This window comes from Grampus griseus (genome assembly GCF_964374135.1).
Source record: "Grampus griseus genome assembly, chromosome: 6".
Taxonomy (NCBI): Eukaryota; Metazoa; Chordata; class Mammalia; order Artiodactyla; family Delphinidae; genus Grampus; species Grampus griseus.
In genome coordinates this window covers 98,995,901-99,008,875 of record NC_139000.1, presented here as the reverse complement: position 1 = coordinate 99,008,875, position 12,975 = coordinate 98,995,901, and the positions used below count along the sequence as shown (strand labels likewise).

The following is a 12,975-nucleotide window of genomic DNA, read 5'->3' as shown; positions in this document are numbered from 1 at the left end:
ATTATCTGTCCGTGTCCTGTCTCTCCCCTAGGCTGTGGGTTCCCGTGTGGGCAGGGTGAAGGGCTTATGCCTGATTCACCTCTCCGTGCCCCTCTGAGTCTCCTGCAGGGTCCAGGGCTCAGTAGAAGGTTGTTGAATAAACGAACAAGTAAATGCAGAGTAAACCCCTCAAGGACTGAGAGGTTTGTCTGCTTCGTTCATTTTTTTTTTTTTTTTGCTGTACGCGGGCCTCTCACTGTTGTGGCCTCTCCCGTTGCGCAGCACAGGCTCCGGACACGCAGGCTCGGCGGCCATGGCTCACGGGCCCAGCCGCTCTGCGGCATGTGGGATCCTCCCGGACCGGGGCACGAACCCGCGTCCCCTGCATCGGCAGGCGGACTCCCAACCACTGCGCCACCAGGGAAGCCCTGCTTCATTCATTTTGTGACCCGCACTTAGGTTGCTGCCGCGTACCTGCCACGTGTTAACAAATGTCTGCGGAATGAATGAACGCGTGAATCTGGGGGGGTGGAATGTGGGTGGCCTACCACACAGACAAGTGTCCTACCTCTGGGGACTCCAGGGGTTTCCCTCCCCATCTCTGGTTCTCTACCCACTGTTGTCACTGCCCTGTTTTCTTTCTGACCTTCGCACCCCTAATCAGGACCTCCTCTCCCTGGCCCAGGAGGCTGACTCTCTGCCCCTCTGGTCTGGCCTTCAGGACATGCTGTCTGTCCACCCGGCCAGGGGCTGGGCCTGTCTGTGTCTTCAGGAGCTCTTTGTAAACCTCCGACTGGAGCCCAGGGCCTGCCTTTGAGACCAGGATCAGCAGATGCCTCCAGGACAAATGACCACACAGAGCACCGGCTGCCCCCACCCTGGCCTGCGGTGGGCTCACCTGTGGAGTGGGACGCCTGGAAGCCCTTCCTCTGCACGGAGTTGTCAGAGTAGAAGCGCAGGAACATGCGGCTGCCCGTGGCCAGGACGGGCTCAGGCTTCTTGCTCCCGCAGAAGCGGCCCAGGACGGGGGCCTTGGCGTCACGCCCGTCGTACACCTCCAGGTGGTCGTAGGCACACTCAGGCTGGGACTCGATGTCCATCTCCATGAAGGTCTGGAGGGCATGAGGGAGGACAGCGAATTAGGAATTATGTGGCCGGGGCAGGAGGCGTGGGCAACAGGTGGCACCAAACCAAGGCCCCCGGACCCCAGTTCATGGACACCGGGGCAGTGGCCACTGCTGGTGGATGGGAGACGGGGAGGACCTAGGAATGAGGCGATGGCAGGTACAAACCCACTGTATGCTGGGAAAGGGCCTCTGTCCACACCAGACTTGGGCTTCTCACAGGGATGGCAGCCCTGTGGGCTCAGCCAGGCCACCAGCCTGCAGCCTGCATGGCCCTGAGCAGTGCTCTGAGTGACATGGGGCTTTGGAGCTGACAGGAAATAGGTGATGCGCAGATGGCACGGAGGAGCAGGGTGGGGAGCGGGCACCTTACCAGCTTGACCCGGTGCCCGGGGGTGCTAGAGATGGCCCAGGTACACTCCTTCTTGCTGGGGTATTTGTCAGGCCAGTTGGGGCTGGTGATGGTGCCGCTGGTGGATGTCACCTTGTGGTCACAGCCGGCTGTGGAGAGGTGAGTGAGGGGAAGGGGATCAGCAGGGACCCCAGTGCTCCAATGGCCCCTATGAAGAAAGGAAGGAAGAAGCCCCTCCCTCCCCTCCTCCCCCTTTCTTGCTTCTCTTGTCCCCCACTTAGAAATGGAATGAAAGCTCACGTCACTTCTTTTCCATTCAGTCACCCAGCCCGGAGAAATCTAGCTGCTCGGTTCCAAGCTGGACCTCACCTGGCACCAGCCATGGAAGCAGCCCTCCCAGGCACCCTGTGTACACTCCTGGACCTTTGAGGCCATTTGGCCATACCACCTCTGCTCTCCACGAAGCCGGCATCCTCTGACCTCCTGCCACACTTCCATATCCACAGAAGACTTTGGCATCTGACTCAGTTCTCTCCACCCCACTCCTGCCACCATCCTAGGTGATGTCAACACACACGTGGATGGTCCACCCACATGCCTCGCGCCCCTGACCTTCTCAGCTCTATGGGTTCTCACCTCTCACCACCAAGGCTTCGCCATCACCCTCCAATTCTCGATGCTACAAACACATCACCCTCGCAGTGGCCACCTCCTGTTCTTCCAGGGCGCTCAGGCCCTCCCTTTCCCTAACAGCTCTCCAGCTTTAGAGAGGCCTCCATGGCCTTGACCCTTCCACTTCCTCCCAACACTTCCTCCTGGGTTGACTTGCTTCTCTATCAGCTGCACCATGTGGGCCATCACCCCAACTGCTCATCAAGGGCTGTGCTTGAGCGGCACCATCCTGGAAAACCCCATTCGTGGTCTCCAAGCGTGGCTGGGCCCCCACCCCTTGATATTCTTTGGATTCGTCCTTCACCAGCTCCATCTCTCACCTCCTCAGCTACGGCTCCGAACCTTCGGCCCTCTCCTCAACTCCAAGCCCCGCTCCCAGCAGACCACCTCACCTCCTGCCTCCTGGAGAAAAGCAGGGCCCTCAGATATGAACAACTTCAATTTCCCAACCCCTACCGGCAAACTCACCTTTCCCGCTCACCTTCCCTCCTGCCTTGTCTTAGAGAAGGTGCCACTCCTCCCGGGCAGGAATGGATTTTCCTTCCTTGAGCTGGAGCTCACTGCTGCCCACCATCTGGGGACCCTCATGTCACACATTACCCGCGCTCACTCCCTCTGCCAGCTCGGCCAGGCCACGAACCCTTCCTATGCTTTGCCCATCCTGAAACAACGCTCTCCTCCTGCTACCACCCATCCTGTCTCCTTGTCTTCAAGAAAACTTGCTACACCATGTTCTCACTACTCATGGCTCCTTGATCCACTGCAATCTGCCTTCTGCCTCGGAACAGCATGGCCTCACAAACTCCAAGGCTGATGCTCCTTAAGCGTTATCATCCAATCTGACAGGTCCCTCTGAGGAAAAGCCAGTGCACCGCTGGACTGGGGAGGAGAGAGGGGTGGGTGGGGTGCAGGCTGAACAGCTGTGCCTATAGTCAGAGGCTCACAGGATGAACGCACAGCCGCCAGGGTCCAGAGGGGCAGTGCCCTTGCAGGCCACCAGCGGTCCGGGTGGAGGCAGGTGGAGCTCCTGGCCTCCACATTTGAGCTATGAGCTGCTTCCATTACCCATCTTCAGCTTCCCATGTCCACACTCACTGCCCCCCACCCCATTTTTACACCAGTTGTCCCCACCCCCTGATTTCTCCTTCCATGCCCACTTCTCTCCCCAGCTACACTGCAGTCTCCTCGGGAGCAGAGGGATCCCCTCTTGAACCCCCTACAGAACTTTGCACAGAGCTACACCCCCCACAGAGGGTCAGGAAATACTGATTTGTTACTAGCCTAGCACTTGAGTAAGAAACGATGAGTTCTTCTAAAGTGAATCGGAGCTACACACAGGTCATCTTCCCAGCAGGTTTACACCTGCTCCTGCTATCTTGTTGATGTCAATGCTGAGGGTTCTTTAGCAAAACCCTGTTTTTCATAGAGAGTACAGAGATGGCATACAGTTTAGACAACATCAGAAGGTGGTCTCCCCTAGTTAAAAGATATGGGGGCTCCGTGAGTCAGGTACTCTATATTTGGAGAGCCTGAAGCGATGGGGATGGAAGCCCTGGGACGTCCGTTGGGTGCTTCACCTCTGTTTATCCTAGTCGGCAGTTTATTTGCTGGTACTTTGGTTGTCCACCTAGTAATGGTGAGAAGAGGCATTTGCCGGGCACTGTGCTAAGTGCTCAAAGCAAGGGCTCTAAAGCGTAGGACCATCTCATGGGTGAGGCAATTGAAGCTCAGAGGGCCGAAATGACTCACCCAACGGCACACAGACTCTCAGTGTCAGAGGCGAGTCTACATTGTGCTGCTGGGATAGTACATCCCCAGCAGGCACGGGCCACAGTGGAATCAGCAACTGGGAGCAGGCCAGGGTTGTATTGCATCCAGAGAGGTATCACGTGATTTGGGCAATGACCTGAGAGCTGTTTCCAAGGATCTGCAGGGCTTCAATGTCAGGGAGGCAGCAGCCCTGTTCTGAGTGTCCCCAGGGGTCAGAGATGTGACCGATAACAGTGACATACGTGACTGCTTGCTATGAGGCAGGCGCTGCTCGGAGCACATCACAGCGCCCCGCCCCTAGGAGGAGGGTGCTGGTACCATCCAGGAGTCACTCGTGAGCAAACCCGGGTGCGGAGAAAGGAAGTCAGCTGCCCAAGGGCACGTGGCTGGCTAAGTGGTAGGGCTGGGAGCCTGGCACCAGAGTCTGTGCTCTTCACCACTGTCCCAGCTTGCGTCCCTGACAGCGGGAGGTCGGACAAAGAGAAAGACTTGCACATGGATTTTAAGGAGCACTAATTACCAGAACAGCCTAACAATGGGGCCTGGGGGCAGCCCCTCCTCTCCAGAAGTGTGTGTGGCTTGGATATTGCTGGGGGGGGGGGGGCGCGCGGGAGGGATGGGGAGGGTCCGTGCACTAGGCGGGAGGCAAAACGAGGTGACCTCAGAGGTCACTCAGCTTCTTGAGTCCAAAGAGAGGCCGGAGGAGATGGCAGCGCTGAGCCCTTCAGGCCCGGCCGTGGGCAGGGGAAGGTGCCCGGGGGCTCTGGCAGCGCTTACCTTCCTTGCAGTCGTGCTTGTTGTCGTGGAGGACAAAGCCGCTGCGACACTGACACTCGTAGCTGCCGAAGGTGTTGACGCAGTCTTGCTGGCAGCCGCCGTTATCCTTGGAGCACTCGTCCTTGTCTGCAGGGGGAACAAGCAAGGGCAGACCGGTCTGTGCAGGGATGAGGGCTGCATCACCCCAGGGGAAGTGGGAGGACCGGCTGGGCGTCCACCTCACCCTCCCCCCGCCCCCCCACAGGCAGGGTGGGGAGCGGAGGTCAAGGCGATGGTGGGGGTCCAGGGCACTGCATCAAGCGGAGGTGGCTGAGGGGGGCCCAGCTGTGCGGAGAGAAAGGAGAAGTGGACGGAGGGAGGCTGGGGTCTGGAGCTGACCAGCATGGGAACCCTCTACCATTACCTGCTTACTGGACAGACGGACAAGTGGAAAAATAGACACACGGACAAGCAGACTGCAAGAGAAAGGAGCAGGACGCAGGGGTCCCTCTTTTACTTCACAACAGGAAATGTCACAGACACCATCAAAATGGGAGGGGCGGGAGGCAGGGAGAGTCCCCTGTCCACGTGAGCGGGGGCGGGGGCGAGGAGAGCACCAGTTCTGTCCGGCCGGAGGGAGCCGGGCCGGCATGGCAGAGCGGAGGTTGGGGTGGGCGGCAGCAGAGCCCCCAGCCCATTCCGTCCAAGGTGAGGTTCCTGAGTAACAAAGGGTCCGGGAGGCCAGGCGGGCCTCACTGGGGGGTCCGGTTTCTTTTCTGCACTCGGAATTTGAGCTGGTGGGGCCGTCCCCGGGGGGGCTGCAGAGCTGGCCTCTTTTCTGAAACGAGAGAGAGAAGGAGAAAAGGGACCAAGGGGTGCGGGTGGAGGGCGGGGGCCAGGGAGGGAGAGCAGTGAAAACCAGGCCCGGCTCCGAGGGGGGTCCACGGGCAGCACGGGGTTGGGGGGCAGCGGGACACACATGCAGGACGGCCATGTCCGGAGCAGCCAGGCCACGGAGGGGCAGCGGGTGGGAGGAGGCACAGCGACAGGGGACAGACGGGAGGAAGCCTGCGGCAGGGAGAAGGCCTTGGGGGTGGGAATGAGGCCCGCACGCTGGGGAAGGAGACGCAGAGTCTCTAGCAGAGGGGAGCAGTCCATGGGAAGGGGGCCTCATCCAGAGCTCGGCTCTCTCCTGGTGCTGCAACTACAGTGTGTTACAGACACAGACACACACTCACGCCAACACACCCACAGACATATTATCCCTCACCCTGTACCGTCGTCCCGACACGGCAGCACAGACACTGACCCACAGGTTGACACACACACACACACACACACACACACACGGACAGGATACACGTCAGCCCCTCACACACAGACACCACACTCACACACGTCAGCCATCGGCCACCTGCGTACACGTGCCAGGGATAGACGCTGCTGGCTCACTCCCTGTGCGTGAGGAAGCATGCACAGGCACACACAAGCACAGGTACAAACAGAGACACACGTGGATGCAGAGACCACGGACTCATCAACAGGCCACTGCGGACTCAGGAGGGCTCACAGGCGCAGCTGCTCCCATTCGGGCGGATCTGCACATGCGCTCTCCCGTGAACACAGAAACTGACACACAGAGGGACACGTGGTCACAGGCACGGGTACATCACACACACATATTCTCCAGTCTCTCCATGGTCATTTTGGGTACTGTGTGCCTGGAACGGAGGCAGGCATTCAGGGAAGGGGAGTGGACACACAGAGTTCCAGAGATGAGCCCCGAGGTAGAAAGATGCCTGCTGACATTCACATGGCCCCGCGGAGTCTGTGACAACGGCGGCCCTGTTCCGGGTCTCCCTTGGGAGAGGGGCCCAAGGGCTGGAGCACTGGCTCCCAGATGGCCCTGCTTCTCCAATTCACTCTCACGTGAGCCAGACCCCGTGGGACCCAAACAACCCAAGGTCAAGAGGTGGAGTCCCCAAGTCCTTCCCCAGGTCTCCTCAGTTAGAGCATCGTGAGGGACCCTGACAGAGGGCCCTGTGGAAGCTGCCTGTGCACAAGCCCTGTGAGAATGTGGGGTGATGGGCACCCTACAACCCATCCTGGGGTTTCACCGAGTAACTCACTGATGACTATGCTGGGAGCTTCAGGAGTTCCAGCTCACGGAATGAGCAAAGATCGTCCTGAAATTGACCCCCATGCCTTCCTCGTATTTGCACCCCAAAAACCGAGTACAGTGCCTGGCATACTGTAGGGGTAAAAGGAATACTTGCCCAATGAGCGAGTGAGTGGGTGAGTGAGTGCTGAGTGCGGTATTGAGCGCTGTGAGCCCTGAGAAAGGGCTGCTTTAGTGCCCGGGGAGGGGCTCTGCCATGGTCGGGGGCAGCCTCTCCTGGGAGCCAGGGATGCAGGTTGCAGAAGGGGCAGGAGCAGGGAGTGGACACGGGCTGGGACAAGGAGATGGCACTCACCCTCCAGTGCCCAATGCCCCGGAAGGTGGCTGGGGTCACACTGAAGGTCTTCAGGCTCTCTCTTCTTCTTGCCTTATGGTCTCCTCGCTGGGTGTCCCAAAAGTCCAAATAGCCCCCCTCCTGGGGGGTCAGAGGCAGATGCCCTGGACCCTGAGGGCTGAACCTTGATGCCCAGCGGTGAGGGTCCTCTGCAGGTTTCTTGTGAGAAGGGGCAGTGCAAGTGTGCGTGTGCAGGTGTGTGTGTGCATGTGTGTGCGCGCGCGTCTGTGCAGAACTGAGGGTGGGCTGAGGGTAGCAGTGTCGGGCCAGGGCAGGGCAGTAACCGTGGGTGGAGAGCCCTGGGCTCTAGGTCTGACAGATGCGGTGCTGGTCTCCCTCCGCCCCGCCCCCCTACCAAGACTGGAGCAACAGAAGGGCAGGAAGAGACAAGAGTAAGCAGGTAATGGTTTCCCCAGGGCCGAGCCCATCCCTGAGTGGATGTTACGTCCCCTCAGCCCTCTGGTGAGCACCTCACACGGGTTCCAGGTGGGCCCAGGGAAGAGAGGGAGTCGCATTGCAAGGGTCTCAGCCAGCAGTGGGGCAGGGGCTGTGAGGCACTGTAAGCAGAGCGGGGTGGCTGGCAGTACCAAGCAGGGAACCAGTGCACAGGGGCAGTGCATGGCATCCAGCGGGGCAGGTGAGGGTGCAGGGCGGCCACATAGGGGGCTTGAGGATGCAGGACCCTGGGCAAAGGAGGGGAGAAGGAAGGCAGCGTGGACCCGCTCGGAGGTTTCTGGGCTTCCCGCCGCCCATGCCTGGTCCACCAGGCGTGCTGGGGATGAGGACCCCTGGGTTGCTCCCCGACAAACTGTCTGCTCCAGCCAGCCCATGGCCTCCTGTCTGCCTGGAGATGGGGCCCTTAAAGGGACTTGACCCCTAGCCTTACATGGGGCAGCTGTCAACAGACATGTGCTGGTTGGATCTGAGTCCCCCACCGTGGGCCTTGGGGGAGTGGGAAGGCTTTGGGGTTGAGGGAAGGGAGGCTCCTTATCACTTCTGAAGGCCCCGGCATGACCCCATTTGGTGTGTGCTGGTTCTGATTAAAGAGTCAACCGCTGCCGGATAACCTGCCCCACAGTCCAATGCAAACACCCTCCTCTTCTGCATGCGGCAGCCTCCGGCCTCACTGCACTCCCTGCTCCCAGGGCCTGACCTCCCTCGGGTCTTGGCTTGCGGCCCCTGAGGCCTGGAGCGCCCTCTCCCTTCCTTTCTGCAGGCCTATGTCCTGCCCGGCCTCAGGTCGGCTCCCATACAGTCTTGAGGGCTCAGGAATAGCGGGGTTCAGGCAGGGAGGGCTGTCCTGGTGGTGGAGGGCCAGTGGGGGGAGCAGGGGACAGACCCTGCTGCCCGGCACCAGAGGGGCTGCAGAGTACAGGGGCGCAGCGGCAGGAAGAAAGGGATGCGGGGCTCGGAGCTGGGGAGTCCGGGGTTACCTGAGAAGAAGTGGGCCTTGAAGCCCTTTTTGGAGACTGTGTTGTCGGACTTGAACTCCACACGCATGTTGTTGTACTGGGAGGTGATGACCTCGGGCTTCTCGGAGCCACAGAACTTGCCGTGCAGCTTGGAGTCGGCCGTGAGTCCGCTGCGCACCTCCACGAAGTCGTACTTGCACACCTGTGGGGCAGCGCAGCTCCAGGCCCACCTCCTCCAGGAAGCCTCTCCTGACCACCTGCGCCTGAGGAGGCTCCCTGTTCCGTGGGTCCTTTCGCCTTTAGTTACCTGCTTTGCCACCCCACCCCATCAGTTCCTCTTGTGCTCCCCACACAAGCCCCCAGCCCTGCCTCTCCCCACAGGCTTCTGGACTCCACGTCCTTCATTCCCATGTGCCACGTGCTCCCTGGCCTTCAAGGCCCTCCTCCCTGAGCCTCCCCTGCTTCCTCTGAACCCCCCCCCACACACACACTGCCTCTACATTCCTGGAGTATTTCTTTCGGAGGGTAGGAAGCAGGCACCAGGCTGAGCTCGCACGCCTCAGACCTCCCTGCGTCTCCTCAGCCCCAGGCGGGCACTTACATCATTGCCCTCGGTCTCGAAGAAGTCAAACTGCAGGGAGATGCGGTACTGGGTGGGCGCCACCAGCTGCCAGATGCAGTTTTTGTTAGGGGGGTACTCCTTGGGCCAGCCCGGGCTAGTGATGGAGCCATTGAGCTTGGTGAGGAATCCACCACAGGCAGCTGGGGGGACAAGGGAGGTGGCGTCACCCACCAGGAGTCCCGGCTCTAGAGAAGGGCATGGACACAGGCTGGGGTGCATGAAGGAGGAGGAGTGGGTTTGTGGGTTCCCCCAGCCTGGGGGGCTGGTGTGTGGTCTCTATGGGGAAGGAGGCAGGGGAGGGGGGGTGTCTTCAGAGTAGGAGGAGTTGTGTGGTCACTTCAATTTTCTCTGCGAGAGAACAGGCCAGGTGTCTGCTTAGAGGTGGGGGGTGGGGTGAGGGGCTCCAGAAAGGCAGTACCAGTGGGCAGGGGGTGCTGGGAGGGAGGCAGGGAGGACCAGGGGGCAGGGACTGGGAGGCACGGAGGGAGAGGGAGCTGCTCAGAGGTGAGTGGAGAGAAGCCCGGCAGCAAGATCAGGCTGAGATGGAGACAGTCAGAGAGCGTTTCACTACCTCCTGGGAACATTTATAATGAGAGGCTGGAACTCAGTGCCTGTCTAAGAACAGTGGTTTCCAAACTGTGGATCGTGACCTTCTGCTGGGTGATGAAATCAATCAAGATCAGCATTTAAAAAGAAGAACAAGAATGAAAACCAAACCAGAGTACATCACACCTGGTCACAGTGTGTTCCGGGGGATTGAAAGAGACAATGTATTCCTTACCCATGAGTAGTGACCAAAGTGCCAGGGAATCCTCGTTTTTCTGGAAAGGGGTCTGTGCAAGGGCAGAAGAGACCCGGGCTGGAGGGTTTGGGGTGGGAGAGGGAACAGGGTCCTGGGCAGCCCGGGGGCACTTACCCTCGCAGCGGCGCTTGTCAGGGGCCAGCTCATACCCAGGGTCGCAGCTGCACTTGTAACTGCCCAGGGTGTTGAGACACCGCTGCTCACAGCCCCCGCGGTTGGGCCGAGAGCACTCGTCCACCTCTGCGGTCGTAAGGAAAGGGTGTCAGTGACTCCCAGTCCGGGGCCTGGGTCCCTCCTCCTGCCCTCTGCTTGGGAGTCAAGTCCAGGATCCCTCAGGCTGCTAGGACCACCCCCAGTCCCATTCCAGGGGGACGAAGTCAGCTGTGACCTGCTCAGAACCCCACCCGGTCCCCAGGGGATCCTGTCTGTGACAACCCCAAAGGGACAGTTCCCTGAAGGAGGGGACAGGTGGACCCATGGAGCCTTCCTTCTGACCACACTGGCTGGGCTGGTGGCCACCACCATTCACTGGGGCCTCTCATGCGCCATCCCCGGCTGAGTACCATTCTTTCACCTCTGCTTCAATCCCTACATGAAGCCTGTGATGGAGGGGCTGTAACTGTGCCCAGATTACAGACGAGGAAATGAGGCTTGGGCAGAACACCCTCAATGCCCAGGGTCACGCCGATAAAACGTCCACGCTGCCTTGTCTCCTCCCTGAGCTCCTACGGTACTTTCTGCCTGCACATCTCACCAACATTCCTTCAGTACAAACTTTTGGCAACTCCTGAATTGTTATGTCGATTCTCTGTCGACCACCTACCGTGTGTCAGCTACTTTTACCTACGTTTGTCATTTACTCAGTGAGGTATGTAGTTTTTCAGTGGGACCTTTTCTGCCCAGTTAGGCCATAAATTCAAGGGCAGGGCGCCAGGGTCTACGAATCCCTCACAGTGTGTTGAGTGAGTGAATGAGGAACGAATGAAGCCATGGCAGCACCATTCACAATAGCCAAGGTGTCCATCCACGGATGAGACTAAAGGAAATGTGGTTCAGACACACAGTGGAATACTATTCAGCCCTAAAAAAGAAGGAAACTCTGCCATATGCGATAACACGGATGAACCTTCAGGACATTATTTTAAGTAAAATAAGCCAGTCCCCAAAAGTCAAATTCTGCATGATTCCACTCACATGAGGTATCTAAAATAGCCCAATTCATAAAACTGAAGAGTGGAATGATGGGTGCCCAGGGCTGGGGGAGGGGGGGGGGAGTTATGAATCAGCGGGCATAAAGTTTCCGTCAAGCAAGGAGATCTGCACAGCACTGTGCCTTGGTCGGCAATACTGGTTTGTACACTTAGATGTGCTCCGAGTGTAGACCTCACGCTAAGTGTTCTTACTTCAATCAAATAAAATTTAAAAAATAAAAAGAAGGAACAAAGGAGGTGGGTTGGCCACAGGAGTGGGCCGGGGTAGGGGTGCGGGGAAGGAGGCACCTTTGAAAAAGTTGACGGCGAAGCCAGCTTTGTTAATGGACCCATCAGAGACGAACTTGAGCCAGAGGCGGCTGGACGTGCTCTTGATGTCGTCCGGCTTCTCATAGCCGCAGTAGCGCCCGATGAGCGTGCTGCTCTCGCTGTGTCCGTCGCGCACTTCCAGATAGTCATAGGCGCAGCTGTCATGGCGCTCAATCTGGGGGTCGGGGGCTCCGTCAGCAGGAGGAGGCCTGGCGGCCCAGACCCAAGCCCCGGAAGCCCGCAGGAGGTGGGCCGTCCTGGGGGTCTCTGACCCACCTCAAAGGACTGGAAGGTGAGGCCCACATGGAAGCCCTCGGACACCTGGATCCTCCAGATGCAGACTTTGCTGGGCCGGTAGTCGTCTGGGTAATTGGGCGACTGGATGTGGCCGTTGTCCTTTTTCACATCTCCCCCACAGATGGCTTTGGGGACAGGGGACGAGTTGGGAAAAAGAGGATGTCGGTCAGAATGCTCTGCAATGTTCGAGAGCCCCTCTACCCCCTCTTCTAGCCCTGCCCACCCACATTCCCAGCTTCCCAGTGCCCCTAGCCCTGGCCAGTCCCAGTGGGATCTCTACTTCCTCCTTCACGGGCCCTCGGCCTTGCCTCTGGGGTGCCAGGAGGGAGTGGTTCTAGGGTGCCCAGGGACCCCACCTCTGACTCCCCCGTCCCCCTGCCTCGGTACCTTCATAGACCGCAAAGAAGCCTTTCCCGACCCAGTTGCTGCTGCTGCGGAATTCAACCCAGAGGCGGCTGTCGGTGGAGACAATGGGCTCCGGGAGTTTGCCCCCGCAGAAGCGGCCTGGACAGACGGCGTGGACAGGGGGCAGTGAGGCCCAAAGCAAGGCCCTCTCCCTTCCCGCACCAGGGCTACACCTCCAGGAAGCCCTCCCCACCTCTCTGAGGGGCTCAGGGGCTCTGGCCCTGGTCTGCACTTGACACACATTCAAGTTGGCCTGCATCTGGTCCAAGGTCCAGTTTGGCCTTGAAGGGCCAGAGTCCACTCTAGAAGATTTCCTGCCCTTGAGGGAAAGGATAGGAGTCTGTTTCTGGGAGGAACGGTGACTCCTCACCTTAGCCAACAGTATCTGTGTTTTATTTACTTTTTAAAAAGAGCATTATCATCACTACTTATCCCTTCTTATTTGCTCTCCATGCAAACAAGTAATAACCAAAAACAAGCAACAGTTTTCTTTTGCTCAAATGCAGGGCATGCCATGGGACCCCAAATAAATCCCAGAATCCGGGGACTGGGTGAGAAAATGTCCTCTTTGAAATAAAACCTGACAAGAATCCACATAAGTGGACGAGGCTGGCCATCTGTGGAATTCTTTGTAGTCAAGAATTGACTAGGGCTGATGTGTGTGTTCGTAATAATATGGGTGTTTCCCAACTTACAGCAATGGACAGAGGCTGCTGGCCTAGGAATGTAAGTTATGAAAAAGAAACTGCAA

The 12,975-nt window shown here is 58.7% G+C and overlaps 1 protein-coding gene across 1 annotated transcript in view; it reads right to left on the bottom strand.

Moving 5' to 3' along the window:
• Nucleotides 1–12,975, bottom strand: part of BMP1 (bone morphogenetic protein 1) — a gene marked incomplete at its 5' end in the record, with an annotated part of 40,059 nt that overhangs the window by 3,868 nt on the left and 23,216 nt on the right. Inside the window, 9 exons of the mRNA XM_082656805.1 lie at nt 878–1,091; nt 1,477–1,604; nt 4,675–4,800; nt 8,600–8,780; nt 9,180–9,340; nt 10,117–10,242; nt 11,502–11,697; nt 11,799–11,944; nt 12,207–12,323. Of these exons, the coding sequence (XP_082512931.1) occupies nt 878–1,091; nt 1,477–1,604; nt 4,675–4,800; nt 8,600–8,780; nt 9,180–9,340; nt 10,117–10,242; nt 11,502–11,697; nt 11,799–11,944; nt 12,207–12,323 (1,395 nt within the window). The remainder of the gene's footprint in view (nt 1–877; nt 1,092–1,476; nt 1,605–4,674; nt 4,801–8,599; nt 8,781–9,179; nt 9,341–10,116; nt 10,243–11,501; nt 11,698–11,798; nt 11,945–12,206; nt 12,324–12,975) is intronic.